Source organism: Canis lupus, chromosome 37 (assembly GCF_011100685.1).
Source record: "Canis lupus familiaris isolate Mischka breed German Shepherd chromosome 37, alternate assembly UU_Cfam_GSD_1.0, whole genome shotgun sequence".
In the NCBI taxonomy this organism is placed as follows: domain Eukaryota; kingdom Metazoa; phylum Chordata; class Mammalia; order Carnivora; family Canidae; genus Canis; species Canis lupus.
The window spans coordinates 14188373-14208355 of NC_049258.1; the positions used below are offsets into that span (position 1 = coordinate 14188373).

General features: G+C 48.4%; 1 protein-coding gene across 4 annotated transcripts in view; it reads left to right on the forward strand.

Moving 5' to 3' along the window:
* NRP2 (neuropilin 2) overlaps positions 1 to 19983 on the forward strand; it is a 115155-nt gene that overhangs the window by 37421 nt on the left and 57751 nt on the right. For all 4 annotated transcript variants that reach the window (XM_038585499.1, XM_038585500.1, XM_038585497.1 and 1 more), the window contains exons 4-7: positions 3375 to 3605; positions 4984 to 5139; positions 6771 to 6940; positions 8766 to 8921. In XM_038585499.1, the coding sequence (XP_038441427.1) occupies positions 3375 to 3605; positions 4984 to 5139; positions 6771 to 6940; positions 8766 to 8921 (713 nt within the window). The remainder of the gene's footprint in view (positions 1 to 3374; positions 3606 to 4983; positions 5140 to 6770; positions 6941 to 8765; positions 8922 to 19983) is intronic.

Here is a 19983-nt window from a genome sequence, read left to right on the forward strand (position 1 = left end):
ACCCTGAATGAAGTGGTTTATAAAAGAGTCTATATAATACCAGACCATCCACATGTTAAAGAGCAAACCAAGACAGCTCACAAACATAAAGGATCTCAGATTGCCAAATCATGAGCAGAACAGACAAAGGAATTTTAAAAGTAACATTGGACACTGAATCACGGGAAAATGTGGTTTTTTGTTTTGTTTTGTTTTGTTTGTTCGTTTTCTGATACTTTTGACCCAAGTTCAAGATTAAGTTGGCTTTCCTGGTGTCCGGCGACATTTCAGAAACTGAACGCCCTGGGGTCATTCACAAGTAGAGAAACCTCAGTGTGCACCCCCCCCCCCCCCCACTCCTACTCCCTGAACCGAAAATACCTTTGGAGGTCAGGCTGAGCTCCTTTGGGATAAATCCACCACGTTTTAAATAGCTCTGTGCATGCAGGTTCTTCTGCTTGCAGAGTTATTGTAAAATTGACACTGGAAAAACACGGAGTGTGCATTTTTCACACCAGAGTCCTTTGGTATGAATCATTCACTGCAGCCGAAATCCCCCCAGCTTGTGTGGACAATCTCCGCATTGAGTGAACTGGAGTATTTGTTGATTGAGCCTTTTTTTTTTTTTTTTTTTTTTTTTTTTTTTTTAACCTGAGATGATTCTTCTAACACATTGCAGACAGGGATCTTGGGTTAGGTGTCTACAAGATTCCAGCCTTGTCCCAAGATGGTCACCCTCTTCTGAGATCTCCTCTCCACAGTTACTGTTCAGCTTTCCTGCTTTCTGACCCTTTGACCACAGTCCAAACTATGAGCGGCACATTTACAGACGAAGGCACCACTGTAATGCACGAGTTTGTTCCGCAGAGAAAGGATAAAACTGTTTTTCCTTCCTCTTTTAAAATAAGCCAGGGGACATACCCATGTATATCCATATGTCAGAGAGAGAGAGAGAGAGACCAATACATGCTCTTTTTGGGTGGGTTTTTGTGTGTGTCGACCTTACAAATGTCGTATTAAAAAATTCTGACCAAATGCAGGACCTGGGAACCCTGGAAACTGTGGGTACTTAAGAATCTCACATTCCCTAGGCCTCTCTTGAGCTCCCTGGGTGTCTGTTGTGGAAGACTTTGTCTCCCATGGAGGGGAAGAACCAAAGAAAGATTGCACCAGAAATTCCTCACTCTCAGGAGGATGGGGATTCCCCTTGCCTTGAGCAGGAATGACAAGAGAGCGAACTCGGGGAGGGAATGTCAGGATGCCTTTTCTAGCTCTGAAAGCAAGTCGTGGATAGAGAGTTAATTTCCTCTGGCTGAGTGACCCACATGGAGAAGGCTGCACAATGGCAATAAACACTAACCTTTTCAAGATTCCTCTCAGCCCCCCAAAGACCTGCCAGCTGGCTTGGCTTTGCCAGACCGCCTCATCCTGGGACCATTGAGGAGGCCCCCCCGGAGCGTGGGGCTTGACAGTAAACAAAGCTGGGGATTCGGTGGTAAACAAACTGGGAAAAGGCCTCCCCAGCTCAGCCCTCTGGACCTGGCTGCCCACTGGGCCGCCCTGCCCCTGATCGGTGCAGAGCCTCAGGCGTGGGGCACCTGGAGAATGTTCAGAATCCTGAAGAGGTTGGCTCCCCCGGGATCCGGGGACCCAGGGCAGAGCGCTGGTCTGGTCGGAAGAGCAGAGGTGATGGATGGGCAGGTAGGGATGTCGGAATTTCCCATCTGCTGCTAAAGGAAGTCCCGGTCCTCCTTCGCCCGCTTATTTGCATGGCACCTTTTCCAAGTCAGACGTGTGCACTTTCCAGAAAGCCGTCGTCAATAAAGAGCCTCGCGGAGGGGCCTGCTGCAGGAGGCGCCGATAAAGACATCGCTGCGGGCTAAGATCAGTGTATTGACATCACACAGTTATATTTCAGTGGGATCCCTAGAGGACACTTCCTGCCAGTAAACACCTGGTTTATCGAGTATTTCTGTATTTTTTCTTCATGCTTAGAGTGCTTATTATCCTCCTCATAAATCCTGCGACCTTTTTAATTTTAAAATCAGAATGTAGGGACGCCTGGGTGGCTCAGCAGTTGAGTGTCTGCCTTTGGCCCAGGGCGTGATCCTGGGATCCAGGATCGAGTCCCACATCCAGAAGGTTCCCTGCATGGAACCTGCTTCTGCCTGTGTCTCTGCCTCTCTTTCTGTGTCTGTCGTGAATAAATAAAATCTTTTAAAAATAAGTAAATGGAATGAAATAAAATCAGAATGTAGTGAAATCAGTTGTGATTGCCCAGCCTTTATCCATTCGCTGCAGTGACTGGCGTGGCCTCTGGCCCTGGGCTGCTCCGTGCGCCCGTGGCCTGGGCCGCAGTGTCCCGGGACCTGCCTGGGGCCCAACCGTGCTGGCAAATGGTGGCTGGGCGAAAGCACAGGAGGGCCCTTTTAACGTGACTCCACCTCGAGGCATTAGCAGATCTGGTGGCTGTAATCCTCTTAGAGCTCCCACTGCCGTCCAAGCCTGCACCGGGTGTGAATGTGGGCCGCATTTAATAAGAACGCCTCCATGAGTCCCAAGAAAGCAGACGCAGGAGCTTCGGAGAGAAACAAGGCCATCCCTGCCACAAAGCGACCAGAAGCCTTCCAAATGTCAATACACTGCCGCATTTTTCCAAACTTGCTGCTGGAGCGGCCTTTAACATCCCCAACGCCCTGCTGTGATCCACCAGCTACAAAAGTCGATTGTTAATTGTCTGGCCACTACAGAGCAGCTCGTTTTAATATAGTCATGACATGAATGAGACCCAAGCTCCCCTTTGCCCCTCCCCTGAGGCACCTTGCATCTTGGAGGGAGAAGGGGGCACTTGGTTGGCTCTGGTACAATGGGGGCTAGTGTTGAGGTCAGCGATAAATAAGGGGTAACATTGTTTGCCCTGCTGGCAATCAGCAAGCCTTCCTTAAGGATTGAAATAACTTACATTTCTGGAGCAGGCAGCTGAGTAATTGAGAAAGAAGACTCTGTTCCTCTTTTCAAGAGAATCTCTCCCTTTCTCTCTCTCTCTCTCTCTCTCTCTCTTTCTCTCTCCCCCCCTTTCTCTCTCTCTCTCTCTGTGATTCACACACTTCTTTCTGACCCCCCTCCACTCTACCCCCCCACAACTCCTCAATTGCTGCTCTTCTTACTCTATTATGTAGAGCAAACCAGCTCTCCTCCCCTAATTTCTCTCCTAAAGAGAGTCTGGCTCAAAGGCTTGAGGCGTGGATGTGAAGAGTATGTTGCTTCAAGGGCCACTCCAGTGGAAACAAAAACCTTATGAGTAGGGGGATTGGGACTCACGCGTCCAACTAACCCATGTGACGGAGGCGGCAAAGAAAGACATCTTTTCCTTGCTTAATCTCTTTTACATACAGGCTCTGAAGACTGTTCAAAAAACTTCACAAGCCCCAATGGGACCATCGAATCCCCTGGGTTTCCTGAGAAGTACCCACACAACTTGGATTGCACCTTTACCATCCTGGCCAAACCCAAGATGGAGATCATCCTGCAGTTCCTGACCTTTGACTTGGAGCACGACCCTTTGCAGGTGGGAGAGGGAGACTGCAAATACGATTGGCTGGACATTTGGGACGGCATTCCGCATGGTGAGTGATGTCGCTGTCACGAGGCGCTTCTCGGTAGCTTCGTCTTTGCCTGTGAATTGCTTTGGTAACAATAAAAAAAAGAGAACAAAGACTTCAAAGCTCCTTAGGGTTTGTGTATGACCCATGATGACTTTCTTTATTCTTCACCAAGGATGATTTCAGAGAAATTGCAGGAAGGCAGCTCCCTTTCTTGGAAAGATTTCTTTGGAAAAGCATAGGAGGAGACTGAGTAGATACTTGGATAAGGAGGAGAGAACCTATCGGTAATGTTCTTTTCTGCCCTGGGTTGTCAGGATTTCCACAGAAAGTGACCCAGTGACCACCCTCTCTGCCCAAATAGGATGCGAGAGCCAGGCTGACTAGATTGGGATGCTGGCTCTGCTATAAGTAGCTCTGCAACCCGGGGCAGGTCATTTAAACCCTGTGTCTTATCCATATAAATAAGCTGCTTTCATCATCGTTATTATTACTGTGATTTTTCTATAATTATTAGAGTAATAGATGTCAAAAAGGAGTATCACTCAAGGCCCAAAGGAACCAGTACTTCTCAGGTGGAGACCAACGTAGTTCGTAAGAAAGTGAGAAAACCAATCGTTCACTTTTGTCGTCAGCCACACCGTTTTGCACTGTGAGGGAGGCTTGATGGCTAAGCAGTTTGATTTCCCAAGAAAAGCATAAGACTAGGTCAGAAAACTTGGGACTGAGTCTCAGCTCAGTTATTTCCTAACTGTATGAACATGGAAAAGTCACATGACCACTCCGAACTTCAGTTTATTCTTCTCTAAGACAGACATTATGATAGCTTTCTGGCCCGTCCCCAGAACAGAGCAAGAGAAGAGAATGAGGCCAGGTCAAGAAAAATACAGCTGTCCCTTCAATAACACAAAGGTTAAGGGGGCTAGTTGCCCATGCAGCTGAAAATCCGCATAGGACTTCGGACTCCCCAGAAATGTAAGTGCTAATGGCCTACTGTTGACTGGAAGCCCGACCAATGACATAAATAATCAATTAACACATATTCTGTATGTTATCTATACTGTATTCTTACAATAAAGTAAGCTGGAGAAAAGAAAATGGTATTAAGAAAACCATAAGGAAGAGAAAATACATTCACAGTACTGTATTTGTCGAAAACAATCCATGTATAAGTGGGCCACATGCTTCAAACCCATATTGTTCAAGGGTCAACTGTACCTTTTAATGTGCAGGGAAAATATTAGATATTATTCTTTAAGTCTATCTTTGGGCGTTCTTTTATGCCAAGGCATACCCAAAGGATGCCCTGTGAAGTGACCTGTGATTGTGGCCAGGGTGAATGTATTGAAAATGAGTTTGACATTTCCATTTCTACGGCCCTGTCTTTGTCTTGTGTGTCCAGTCGGCCCTCTGATTGGGAAGTACTGTGGGACTAAAACACCATCTGAACTCCGCTCGTCGACGGGGATCCTCTCCCTGACCTTCCATACAGACATGGCGGTGGCCAAGGATGGCTTCTCTGCACGCTACTACCTGGTCCACCAAGACCCACCAGAGAGTGAGTTGGCCAGTTGGGAACCTCTGTCCTGTCCTTCCATCAGGCCTTTGAGGATGTGCGGTGAAGAGAGGCCAGCCTCTGGGAGAGGAGAGGGAAATTCTCCAGAATTTGTTGCAGCCTCTGAGTTCAGGGAAGGGGGGCTGTATCCTCTTGCTAGGCAGAGACCAATACAAGTCAAACAAGTGTCAGCTGGGTATTCAGGTCTTGCACCAAGAATTAGTTATTCCCAGCGTAAGTCACAGGACCATCTCACACTTCACTTTTCTCATCTGTGAATGAAAGGAGATCTACATCAATTCCCTGCTCTATTCTAACATTTTTTGAGTCTTCTCTCCCTCTCTAAGCTTCTGTGGCCATGGTCAGAAAATTGAGCAATTTTTAAACTTTCCTTGTATATATATTTTACATTAAACATCTCCAGCCCTGGGAAGGTTTCTCCAACTAGACTGGCACATGCTTGGATTCTCACTTCATGCTTCAATATACGCAGTTTCCAAGCTTCTACTGTGTGCCAGGTACTGTGCAAAGCATAGAGTGTAGCTCTGACCCCGGTATCCTGGAACTGCCCATCGAGACCGTGAGTCTCCTGCCAACGCCCACATCTACTCTGAACTTCATCTTCAGATCAGCTCCTCTAGGACATGTGCTTCAGATGTACTGCCATTTCCACTTAGAAACCCAAATGATAACTTTAAGTAGTAAAGAAATACTTTAAGGATGACTAGAGCTGGGGAAATCCTGCCATGGGTTGTGGACAGCTTACCACGTGCACAGCTACAGACATGGCAGCCCGGCCTGCTGGAAAGGTGATGGGTTTTGCGCTGGATTTGCTTTTGTTCTTCTTCAAAGAGCTCATGAAGATTGAGTAACAGGGAAATTGCATTGCAAATTGCACCAGGTTCTGCAGTTGGCCAGGACAGTCACAGAGCTCAAGAATGGGTTTGATACCTGAAAAAATTGCTGGTCTTTATCAGACACCTACACGTGCAGAAATTAACCAGTGTCTGCAGCCTGCATGGGAAGGACAGCAATTGAACTTATAGCCAAAGTCAGTGACTTCTGGGTCCATTTGCCCAGACAGGTGCAGGAGAAGAGAGTGACATGCATGTGCCCATAGAAAGTATCCCAAAGACAGGTATTTACTGCTTTGTAATGTCGGTCTTCTGCGCCAGAAATTGAGACAGTTGAGTGAAAGAACGAAGCAAAAGTGCCTCCTGGGTGTTTATTAAGAAAGCAGGCTTCCCACGATGTATCAGCCCACCCAGATTGCCACGAGTCTATCACACGTTTACCTGTATTTCAATAACGGTGCATCTGGCATCTGTGAGCATCCGTAGCCTGCAGCACCAACAGTTCTTGTGCTTTAGATTGTATTTTTAATTTGTATGATGATTCTTATTTACCCACAGCCTGACTTCTTTTAGGTCCAATTTAGTTTCTTTCAGACCCAGAGGGGTTGTCAAGCTCTATGACTTGGCAGAGATGTTTTTTAAATGGGAGTGTATAATTAGGTCTCTAAGATGAGGGAGTTCCTGCAAAGACTTGTCCCTAGAAGGGAGCAACATTTTCAGGGTCTCAGGAGTTTGAGATTGAGAGGTCTAACTCTGCCCTTGATCGTCTCCCTTCCCTAGACTTTCAGTGCAATGTCCCTCTGGGAATGGAATCTGGCCGGATTGCCAATGAACAGATTAGTGCCTCATCCACCTACTCTGATGAAAGGTGGACACCTCAACAAAGCCGGCTCCATGGCGATGACAATGGCTGGACACCCAACTTGGACTCCAGCAAGGAGTACCTCCAGGTACTTACTCAGATATCGGAGGGTGGGCAGAGTGTGAGCGTTGTGGTGGGCAAGGGAGGTGGTTCCTCGGCTAGAGTGGACAGAGGACACAAAGAAAACAAACACAGCGTGCTTGAGAGCTCCATTCATTCATCCATCCAAACAAACACATACACCAGGCCCAAATAGACTTAGCGAGGCACTGTGCTAACTGCTGGGATAAAACGATGAGTAAGACAGACACTGTCACTGCCCTTGTGAAGACTACCAGGCCTTGGAGAAGTTATTTGGCCTGGGTGCTGTTTGCCTCTCAATATAGATATCCAAGGAACATTCTATAAACAGTTCCAGATCTTCCTCATTCTTGGCACAGGGAGGCATCAGAGACTTGGTCGGGGGAGGGCTTTTTCCTAAGGGCAGACTTGTTAGTTGCTAGCTGAGCATGGCAGCTTCTCGTGATCTTTGCTGTTTGGAGGGAGCCCTGCCAGGAAGTTTCTGCACATAGCTATCGGAAGAACACATGAGAAAATGTCCCTACCGGGAATGAAACTCTAGTCACCCAGATGCTCTGCAGCATCTTTTCAGACTATTGTTTGCTTTGCTTCTGAATAAGACTTGCAGTTTATGTTGAATAATCCCCCCCTGACACTATAGACTGGTCCAGTTCTCATCCCTTGGGGAAGAGCAAGCTGCTAGACCCGTGCTAGAGCAATGACTGCTTTTATGACACACACCAGACAGCCTTGTGACCCATTGACAAGCCTGTCCTAGTTCTGATGTGACACGGTGACCTCTGCTCTGAGGAGGACGTTGCAGAGCAGACAACAGGACAGGGACAAGTACCACTTAGAAACTTCCAGGGAGTCCACAGAGGTTCTAACAGCACAACCCTAAAGCCATTTGTCACTATCTCTTCTCTGCCCCTCCAAAAACGCTTCTCATCCTGCAGAGATTCCAGAACGTTCTCCTTTATAATCAATGTTCCATTGATTTTACTCCTTATTTTTGGTCCTCAGTCATAAGCTCTCTCTTATTGCTATCCAGCTGTTTATACAGCACTGCTTACTTCTTTTGAATTGCATAATATGCTGAACACATATTAAGTACCAATAAATGCTTCCCGAATCAAATTTCACCAGTGAGTGTTGGCTAAATTTTGATCACACAGAGGTTGCCATTAAGAAACACTGCAGCCAACAAAGGAATGACATCCAGCAATTTCCAAATGGGTTTGGTGTTGTGGGAAGAGAGGTGCCTCAAAATGTTGGCAAAAGGTCAGGACTTGGTGCATAAGCCTAATTGCTTGGGCAGACTCTGGATGCCCTTTGACCCTTGAGTGACCTGAGTGACTAAATACACAAAAGAGTGAGGGACCGAGGGGAGGGGAGGTGAGGTAGCCCTGAGCTGAGACCTTGCAACTAGCGCGTCCTAAGTGGATTGGAGTGGGCTGGAGTGGATTTAGCCATTGTTCCTTTAAACAGCATCTATTTTTACTACACAAAGCAGGTTGTAGTTCAGTAAGAAGAGGTCACAGTTCTAGATGTTCAGGGATCCCTTTAAGGTAAACTGAACGGTTTGTCCCGTTCGGGTTTGCAAAAAAGAAAAAAAAATAAAAAATAAAAAGAGTCAAGTTACAGTTTCAAAGGTGTCCAATCTAGTGTCTAATACATTGAGTTTAACCATCCAGACTGGAATTGTGGGCTGATACGGATCACACTGATGCTGGGGGATCACAGACACGAGTTGTAAGCTAAGTATTACGGTTTTATCCTTTGAAGCTGAAAAGCAAAGGCTGCCCTCCAGTCAGGAGCCACGGGGCCCTGATTCCTCCTCCGCTCTTCCTCAGGTGGACCTACGCTTCCTAACCATGCTCACAGCCATTGCCACGCAGGGAGCGATTTCCAGGGAAACCCAAAACGGCTACTATGTCAAATCCTACAAGCTGGAAGTCAGCACGAATGGGGAAGACTGGATGGTGTACCGGCATGGCAAAAACCACAAGGTAAACCCATTCTCCCACCCCACCTCCACCCACTCCTGTCCCCAAAGACATGCTGCTGGGGTGGCGCAGGAGCCTGGGGACAAGAGGAGCTTCGAGTGGACCCCACAGAGGGGCGGAGGCCTTGTTCGGTGAGGCTCAAATAATTGATGGAGGCACAGGAGGCGGTGGCCCTGAAAATATTCTTTCTTATGCTAAAGCGATTGGAAAACACCATTTCTCCGACAGCCTGGCTGCCGTGGCGTGTTGCACCGCAGAGAGAGAGAGCGCGAGCGAGAGAGCGAGCGTGAGCTTGCAGAGTGCTCTCTGACTGCAAATGAAGGGGAAAATGTGTCCCCAGTCCGCGCCTCCCCATACAGGATTCATTGAGCATTTATGGCCTGAGTCCCTTCCACATGCTGGGTTAACAATCACAAAACCACATGAAACTGTAGTTCAGGAGTTACCGAGGTCTGGAAATGAAAGGGCACAAATCCTGAGAGGGAATCACAATGTCCCAAAGAAGAAAGAGGACAATAAATACTGAGGAGGAATTCAGTTTGTCAGGGATGGGATCTGAACTGGCAATCACGCTTGGCAGCAAGGCATTGAGTTCTCTCGGCTGGTGTCTTCAGTGGCTGTGGCTCCCGGAGGTGTGTCCGTGGGGGCCATGTGGGGCTTTTGTTGTACACAGGGATGGATGTCTGGCGCTCGGCTTTCTTAAGACACATGGCATTCTGGCGGTGAGCAGGCTGCAGCCGTCACTGGCAGTCCCGGTCATGGGGTGCCCTCGGGGGAGGGGGCCTGGGTGGCTCAGTCGGTTCAGCGTCAGCCTCCAGCTCAGGTCATGACCCGGGGTCCTGGGAAGGGGCCCTATATCGGGCTCCCTGCTCAGCGGGAGTCTACTTCTCCCTCTCCCTCTGCCCCTCCCCCCCACTTGCACTCTCTGGCTCTTTCTATCTCTCTGTCAAATAAATAAATCTTAAAAAAAAAAAAAAAATAAGGTGCACTCAGCATATGGGGGCCTTATTGGAAACAGCTGGTAGTCTTGCCTGGGCAGGGGGAGAACTCTGTCTCGCGCTGGCTCTCAGCTGTGGGAGGAGAGTGCTCATCCTTTCCTGGATGGAAGCGGGGTCCAGCAAAGGGACTGTCCTCTTTAGTGCTGTGGTTCCACCGGGCCCCTGACCTGTCGGGTTGTGAATTGCCAAAATGGGACACATGCGACCAAACCTAGAAAGGCTGGAGATCTTTTCCAAATACATCCTCCTCGGCTCCTGCCACTGCTCCGAGGTTGCTTGGCCTCGCTGGTACCACAGGAAACATCGGATGGAGAAAATGCTGAACCATAATGTCAGCACTGATTCACTTGGGAAGTGTGAGTTTTTAAAGCAGTGGATTTTTTTTATTATTAAAATCGCCATAGTAACATGGCACCATTCAGCTGAAAATCATGGCTTCTAGATATTACCAGGTATCTCTCTCTCTCTCACTCACACATGCACACATACGCACACATATGCATGCACATGCACACACACATACTTCCTCCACTTCACAAATAAAGAAAGTGAGGTATGTAGCAGTTGAAAGACCTCCCCACCTTGACATATTCACCTGGGTCTGGCTTCTCATTGACTTCTTTTGTTTCGGTTGCAAATATCACTTGGAAATGGCAAGCCTGGGTTGGCACTGGGTGCTGGGAGCATGGACTGGGTCGTCATCCCACCCGACTCTTGCCCATGCCTTGTATCCCCACCCACCCTGTTCAGTAAGAAACTGGAGGGCAGGCGAGGGCCGGTGCTGAGTAGGGGCGGGCCCTGGGGGAGAAGGAGGAGGTTCACCTGACTGCCTCCCTGTCCAGGCTCAATGACTAAGCAGCGCTGGCCAGAGGGATACTGTAGCATAAGCTGATTTTAAAAGCACGCAGATGGACTGGGATGCTATTTAAAACACTATTTGTAGGAAATCTGCTTTTGGAAATACCTTAGCACTGCACATTTTGACAGAATGTTGTCCTCTCTGGCTTTATCCCTGGTGTTCGGTCTGCAGGGAAGATATTCCTGAGAATTGAATTGAGCTTGCTGGGCTCCTTTGGAATCATTATCAACTTTTTCATATTGGAAATACCATTTTGTCTCTCTCTCTCACCTCCCCTTCTCGCCCTTGGCTAGAGTCCCTTCCTCAGTGGCCAAGAGGTAATTTCATTTTTGTTTGGTTGTTGTTTGGCTTTTTAGCAAATCAGTCCTACTCACATAAAAAGCCCTGGGGCAGAGGAAAAAACCCCTCTCCCCCCAGTAGATATTCATTCTCTGGCTACCTACATGGAGGCAGGAGGATGGAAAGCTTGCCAATTAGGCATCGCCCCCTCCCCACGCTCCCTTGCCCCACTGCGAGGGTGGTGGGTGAAGAAGGGGACCTGCCCGTGCGCTCTGGGGGGTGAGTGCTGGGCTCCTGCATTAGCAGGTCTCTCTCCCAGATGTCTGTATTTGACGTGCAGATCCCGCACTGTTCATGGAGCGTCAGCGCAGCTCTCTGGTCTGTTCGGGTTGAAGTAGTTGAGTGAACCGTGCCAAATAGATTTGTCAAGTCTGCTGCAGTTTGATTTGATGCCACGAAGGGGAGGCGGCCGAGGAGGGGAGCTGGGGGCAGCTGGGGGGAGAGGCTTGGTCCATGCCGTCTATGCCGCTTGCAACCACTGAGTTTCTCTTTGTAGCCACTGGCTGGTGGGCGCCGGGCCAAGCTAACGGGTGCTAGGTGGTGGGCTTGAAAGCACAATTCAGACAGCAGGACCTGTGAGCAAAGCAGAGCAGAGGTAGAGGCAGCAGCCTGCGCCACTCCTGCAGGGGGAGGGTTTGCAGACGCAAATCCGTGCACAGGGTGCGAAGAGGGGATATGGGGCTGTTTGGGGCAGAAATGTGGGAACTTGATTTCAACTCCCTGGTCACTGTCAACACCAGTGCTGTGTACCAAAGACCAAGGGATTGGGGAAATCGGAGAAAAACAAGATTAATGAGTGCTGAAGGTGGCGGGGGATAGCTATGCTATTTCCTTGCAATACACAATTTATGATTCGGACCCAGGCGGGCTGAGGCAAGGCCTGGGCCTGGGGTGGGGGGTGGGGGGCGGGAATGCTTTCCTTCTTGTGGTCAGGAAGTGAGGAAGACTAAGGAGTTCTTTTCCAGCTTCCCCCAGCCTGTGAGTAGCCTCTTCTTCGTCTCTTTCTACCCAACAGGTCATGGTGAGGTTGCCTATGACAGAGGCATTTGACTAACGTGGGGGGTATTGCAAGCATCCTCCTGGCAAAACACGGCCCATTTACACAGGCCACATGTACAGCAAGCATATCCCCAAAACCTCATCCAATTGCACATGCCATAAATATGGAACCTATGATTCTCCTATCGGGTGGGCCCTCCTTATGCATATTTATGGCATAACCACAAGGCAGAGAGCTTGTCGGCCTGAGACAGCCCATATCCAGCCCATGTGCTCCCTTAGATGATACAAATTGCTTCACATATATTTCTTCAGAAACCACAAGGAGAAAACTACTGCTTTGGGTTTCACCAGCTATATTAATAACACCCCAAACATAGACGCAGTGCTGTAAATACGGCCTTAGAAGGTTCATGTATGTGTCTATAATTATGGGCACAGTTATGTACACACAAGCCAAGGGAGGGGCATGGAAAAAATGGGAGTAGCTGGAGGCTCAAGGCCTTGGCCAAGACCCTGCTCACCTCTAGATTGCTGATTCCATGGGGTACACTGGGTGGAATGAGGCCAAGACCCATGTCGAGACAGGGGGACAGAAGCCATTGCCCTTATTCATCTAGGCAAAAGCCCTTGTCTTCCTTTCTCCCTTATTTGGTAAATGTGGGCATCTCCTTGTTGATATAACCCTGGTTACCTCACTCTTAGTCATGGTGTTGCTGGCTGTTCTGATGTATTTGGAAGAAATTTGGGCTCAAAGAGAGAGTCTGCGGGGGTGCTAAATATATCTAGATGGCCAGATTGAGGATGGGAGGGTGAGGACAGGATGAGGTCCAGGAGTTTTCACAGTTGCCCTGTAATGAGGGGCAGAAATGCACTAAGCTCATCACATTAATGCAGCAACGGCCCCCAAGGGGATCAGAGAACCTCCAGGTACCACCTCACTGGCATCAGAATTTAACAGTGTTTCAAAGACTGGAATTGAAGCCCTTAGAGTCATTTGCCCCAGGGATATGGGGAACTGTGGAGGCCCCATGACAGGCACCTGGTCACAGGGCTTTGAGCTCCAGGAAGATGTTCCCAGCAATCTGATCCAGGCCTTGCTGTCATCTTGCATCCAGAGGGAAATCGGCTTCCTGAGATGTTCAGTCTAGGCATCTGGAGGTGTGCATTTTCCTGGAGCACCTCCGTTCTTGCGGAGATCTGAAGGCAGGCTGTGCTTGGACAGGACGGCCTAGCGAGCCAGGCTCATCATTTTGGGGTTTGGGCAACGTCATAGAATCCCCAAGGACGTAGAGCTGAGAAAAGTGGCTTTGCGTTTGATTTGGCCGCATCCTTTCAAGACACGGAAACACCCCCCTTCAAAAATTCTCTGTCCTATGTTTATTTTCTAAATTAAAACAAATCACTTTGAAAGCCATTTGAGAATTTAAGACCTTCTGCAAAATTATCAGAGACTTAGGAGGAGAGGGAGCGGGTGTCAGAAACACCAAACCCCCCAAGTCAGTCAGCTAACAGAACCATGTGGCATCTATTTTCAGATCTTCTTAGATGATGCATCGTGTGACCTTGGAAATTTCTCTTAATAGCTCTGTGCCTCAGTGTTTCTGCTTGCCCAAACGGAGTGGTGCCGCCGCTAGTGTTGGCAGAGCACCGTGGGATCCGTAGATGGAAGGCTCTCTGCAGATATAATTAATGTATTAGACCCACAAAGCTCTTCTTGAGCAGAAGCAAGTTATCAATTTAAAAAGTAACAAGGCCCCATGGGATATTTATCTGCCTCTTTTAAAATCATAGGTCTGGAAGGGACCTGATAAGTCATCCAGACCTCTCCCTGCATCTGATGGGTCCTGCACTCGAGCTGCCTCAGATCAACATTACCCTTCTCAGTTTCATTCTTCTGCTGGGGATGCAATTATTCCTCCCAATTAATAACTTCGAGTTTTCAAAAAGTTCTTTTTTTTTTTTTAACCTCCTGGTGGATGACTGGTTTCCCCTTATCCTTTTCATTGCAGTTTTGTTTTTTGTATATAAGATTACGACACTGACTCCAGCTGTCAGCTGGTAATGGGCATCAGACTTCCAAAGTCACGCAGATGATCGCACTGTCGAACGGGGGTTCTGTATATTCCGAAGAGGGCCGATGCCCTGTTGAAATTCATATCTCCCAGTTTTTCTGCCCCCCTCAGTCATAACTGAGAAGAATCCAGGGCCCTAGGTAATTAAGTTTGTCCCTTATCCATTTGCCATGGGATGAGCTCAGACCTTTAGCCTCTCCACTTAGGAAGCCCAAGGGAAAATGTCATTATACATAAGCTTGGAACCTTTTCTCAATCAGGCTCCGTGGCTGGCTTCACCCAACTCCCATGGGTGCTGAATTGTCTCGGGGAGCTGAAGCCAGCCTCCCTGGCGCTTACAGCCTTGATGCCAAATTCCCAGTGCTTTCCATCTCACTGCTGTGCATTGAGGCCAGGACAGAGCAAGCGGCCAGGGGATGTAGAAGGGCATAGTGATCTTGCTTGGGCTGGAGAAACTCTTTTTGCCCAGCCCAGCATCCCTAGAGGAGCATCGGAGCGAACACCTCATCTGGTAGACGGTCGGGTTCTCCACCGGTCCCCATGTCCTTGCTCTGTGACTTCCTGAGATTCCCCAGGCCCCCACAGCGAAGAGGAATGCAGGTGGCAGATAGGCTCAGGAACCTCACTCCCCATGCCCTTTCGTGCTCCCCTCTGACCACCTGCCAGTCACAGGTGCCTCCTCAGAAAATGTGACAGCGTCACAGGAGGTTCTCAGTACGGAGGACCCTGCTGATCCACCTTTACAGGAGGACACTGACCGTTGGGTTCCATTGCCCTGATGCCACATCCTCCCTCCCCCCTTCTCTCCCCCAGCCCTGACTCCCTGAGCTCCCCTCCCCTCCTGCTCTCTCCTCCCTGGTGCTTTCCTGTCTCCAGTCCCGAAACCCTAATCCTGTTAGTATGCTATGTTCCAGGGCTCTACGTCTCGATGGGAGTAACATAATCCCGCAGTAAATCTAACGGGACCCACAACGCACACACAGATGGGATGCACACGTCCCACCCACCTCCACCCCCCACCCCCAGGAAGAAGCCGGCCTCCCCCACCCTATACCCCATGACATGCTCCTGCTCCTCTGTCTCCTCCGCAGCAGCAGAACTGCTTGATGACAGAAACAGCTCTAAGTAGAGGAGCAAGAGACAGGAGGGCATCATGGTCATAAATGAGCATTTGGTGGTTAGAGAACTTTCTCTGCCCTACCCCCATCCTCACCCTCCCTTAAATTCTCCCCCGCTTCTCTCTCATATATGTATATGTATACGCATATATATGAGACGCATCCCTTCTGACTCTGTCTGGCTAAGTTCCCACATCCACTAGAATGAAAGCAGCTTTAAAAAAAATTTTTTTTATAGTCTTTAAGGAGGAGTTTTAAGAGAGAAATGTCAGGGCCATGATTTACAAAAAAGAAAAAAAAAATAGTCCATTACCTTAACATCATTTTCCCTGCGTGCAACAGCACCCCTACCCTGCCCCCTACCCCTTGCCTGTTTGGTGCAACAAATTAATTAAACAGGATGGCATTCATTGATTAACAATTTATTTTTATGTGTGGACCCAATGGCTGGTTTTAGAGAAAATGCAAGGGAAAGGGGGTGAGAGAGAGCGAGGACAGGCATTTGGTTCTGCAGTAAGGATGAGTCAGTTCAATTGTTTCTGAGAGAAATTTTTTAAATGTGCTACTGGCTTCCCCAGTTTCTACCCTCCGTTCCTGCCACCTCTCTTTTCTGCCTGCTTTGGTCTCCTCCTCCTTGAGTGTCTGTGCCAAGTAGATTGAAAAGGAGAACTTTGGATGCAATGAAACATTTATTAGTGGAGAGAAATATTTATTTTTTTAGAAAAAAAGAAGAAGAAGAAGAAGGTCTCCTGCACAATTTCTACCTCAGGGCTCCAGCACTATATCGTCTTTGAAAAATTTCCTGCTTTCTTTGCAGTCCCTGGAGCTGGCCACATTCAGATATTTACAGCAAAATAGGAATAAACCGTAGGTCACACCATAGGTAATGAAGAGACAGGCGTGTGCAGACTGCATAAGGAGAGCCTGCATCTGTCGGTCGAAGGGCCCGCCTGGTGAAGGAAGGTTACAGCCAGCTCCCACCACGAGCCTGCACCTCACCTCTGTGCCAGGGAGCTCAAAGACTGGGGTGGTCGTGGAGCATCTACACCACCCTGCCCACACCACCCTAGGAACCTGAACGCTGATGGCACAGATTACTGGTGTATAGGAGAGGGATTTAGGCCAGGCAGGAGACCCCCCCTGCCCCACCCCGCCAAGGTAGGCAGGCCAGCACTCTCTGTGCTCTCAGCAGTGCCAGGGCCATGGCATGTTCTTAAAAAAAAAAAAAGACCTAAGGACAGGGCAGCAGGGAAAGGTGGTTGTGACAGGAAATGGGGTGAAAAATAGAGAAAAGATGACCTCAAAACCATCAGGGCTACTCGCTGGCTAGATGTTTCCTCTTAGATCACATATATTATCTTCTTTTATTCTACATAGTATTAGAGTCTGTGCCATAGGAGCTCCTAGGCATGGTCAAAACATGTTGGTTTTTTCCTTTTCCTGGGTGGGGTATAGAGATAGTAACCACGCTGGGATGTTGGACAGCAGCCAAGTTAATTGGCAGATGTCCCCTCCCCCCAGAGGTGCAAATCAGAAAATCTTTGAAGTGCTGCTGGTTTCAGATTCGGTCTTTCTGAAAACAAAGCAAAGGTCTCAAGAATCAATTGGAAAGTGTTGGATTATGTTCAGAATTCAGCGAGGCACCAAATGGATTATCCAAACCACTTTGTGCCCTGAGCTGCTTTTTAAACTTGGTTTGCAGAGATGCACTTGAAGAAATCTGTGTTTTCAACATAAACACACACATACACACACACATACATGCAGACACATCTAATTTAATGATTACATCAATCAACACTATCCTTACCTCTTAAGAAGGCTTAGGGACACCTTAAACACACTTCCGGTTTTCTCTGGGGTGATAAAGCAACCATATTGGCATTTTTCTTTTGAAATTAATAAAAATGCATCCCATTTGTGACATCCAGCTTTTAAAGCAGATGTTGTAACGCGATCATCACGTATAGTATACGTTTATCTGGGTGTACGATACGCAGACGATCCGCTGAGTTTTCTTAGCATTATGGACACCCCACTGTCAAGCTTTGGCCTGAAAATTTGGGGCCTCGAGATGGGACTTGGGAGTCCGTGGCTTTCAGAACGTGAACCCTGCCCAATGAACAGAGCTCCATGTGTCACCTGTGACATAGCCTCTACTCTCACATCTGTCCAGGGTGTTGTGCAGGCATTGGAGCCAGCAAGGAGGGCTGGTAGCCTTTAGCTTCTATCTGCAAGCCTGCTACTGACTTTATTTTCCTGAAGGAGAAACCAAGGTATCTAAGGATTATTGATTTGCCTATAGTGATTCAGTGAGTCGGCAGGGAATAGGGAATAAAACCAATTTCCTGGCATCATTTCCCATGCACACAACCCCTTACCTTGCAATGACTAGACTAGAAGCCAAGAATCCATCTCAGAGAATTTGATCAGAAAACATATGAAGGGTGATTCTGAAACCACAGAAGCATTGAGAAAGTCATAAAGATGTATAATATATGATAGCATTTCCCAGCTATAAATAGGAAGATGCAGGGAGAAAAAATAGAGAACCTTGTAAATCCATTGGGTCCGGAGAAATAGAAACTGCTTAATATTTCATTAAAAATGGATTTTCATAAATTGCACTTTGATATCTTTGGGTGAAAGACAATATGTAAGGACTAAGGTGTTGTTATTCATTACTTTTCATTATTAATAATTTGAACTGTTATTGAGCAAAAACATCAACAAGGTATCTGCTCCCTCTGAGTGGGGCACTCACCGTGTGTTCTGAGCACTGTTTGAAATGTATTAAAACCCACATCCCTCATCCACAAAAGCACTTAGGTGATAAGGGACACTGGACAACTAAAATGCCCTTTACAAAATGGGCATTGCTGGGGCAGGTCTAGTTGGAAACTCTTATGCAGAAAGGCTTAGAGTCTGGGGGCCCAAAAGGACCTTATAAATCAACTCATTTAATAGAGGAGGAAATTGGGGCCTAGGGGAGGTAGACATATTTGCCCACACTGATGAGCTAGCTAATCAGCAGCAGACTGTCTGCCCCGACGCCTGGTCCAGTGGTGTTTGGGGTTTTTCCCCACTCAGCCACACTCAGAGTGAGAGGTGTATAAGGAGTTTGATCAGGTAAGCTGGTATTCCTTCAGCAAAGGGTGCAGGGGCAGATATGAGTGCAAAGTCAAGAGCAAACAAGAAGCCAAGAAGGAACTAGGCTCAGAAACTCAAAGGATAATTCGAGGCCACTTTGAATGAGCGATCATTTGGTTCCAGGCCAGGGTGGGAGCAGAATGAGCAAAACGGGAGGGCAGGATGAAGCTCAAGGGGAGCAGCCAGGTAGGTGGCCTAAGTAGATAAACCATGTGCCAGGTGCTCTGCTCCCTTTCTGACTGGTGTCAGAAGAGATCCGGGGTGGGGATGGGGCCTGGGTGGCTGAGTGGCTGAGCATCTGCCTTTGGCTCAGGTCGTGATCCCGGGGTCCCGGGATCGAGTCCCACATCGGATTCCCCGCAGGGAGCCTGCTTCTCCCTCTGTCTGTCTCTGCCTCTTTGTCTGTGTCACTCATGAATAAATAAAACCTTTTTTAAAAAAGAAGAAGAAAAGATCCCGGGAGCTTCCCCAAAGCGAGTGACCTGTGCGTCTATGGGAAGACCAATTCCCTTACCAGGCAGGTACACACACGTGTGTGCGCACACACCCGTGCCAGCTTCCCAAAGGCCTTCCAAGGACACAGTCATTTCCTTACTGAGGGGCGGGAAGGAAAGGCTTCTTAGCGTTGCCTGCCCAGGCTGAGCAATGAAGGGGTCAGATAAGATAAAATTGGATATTAAAAACACATAAGACGTGCTGTGTTTCTAAACGGTACCAGCGTGGTGTATGTGCTGTGGATTAGCAGCTGTGTTAAAGTTCAAATCCACTCAACGCTCCAGTTATGTATTCACGTGACAAATCAAGCTCCCCTCCCCACATGAACTCCTTAGCATCTCCTGATGGAGGCCACACACAGTCCCCGTCACCATCCTCAGGGAGCAGGCCAGCAGTGACCCCCCACTGCTCACAGCACCCTCCCAAAATAAGCAAAGTGCTGCATTTGCTTCTCCCTTGCCAAAACAAAACAAAAAACAAACAAAAGCCACTGCCTCATGCTGAATTCTAAGAGAACTAATTAATCTCTTTCCCTTGGATTCAGTTCCTCCATTCCTTTCCTCCGAGCTACAGGGCTCTTCATAAGCACCCAAGAAGCCGTGGAATGGGCATGGCCAGGCAGGGTCCTTCACCATTAAGATCACAGGGGCTGGGGCACATCTCGCCCTCGCTTCTCCATCAGCCTTCCCCCAGGTGCCCGACTCTAGCCCTCTTTCCTCCTATTTCCCTGGTCTGTCTTCCCTTATCTTGTCTTTCTGTCCTTCCTTAAGGGTAGGGAAGGAAGGAGCCAGATTAGACCTGGGAGAGAGGGGTGGTCAAGCAGGTCTGCTCTTGCTCCCTGCAGTTAGCAAGGCAGCAAAGGAAGAAAGTTGGCCTTAAGATGGGGCGGGGGGGGGGCTCCCTAGTGAGGAGAGGGTGCAGCAAACCGGGCAGGCTGGGTGGGAGCTCCCCTGGCTTCGGTGGGCTTAGCACCAGGAACAAGGGCTTTAAATGGAATATGTTGGGCCAGTAAAACACCTGTTGTCTCCTCTC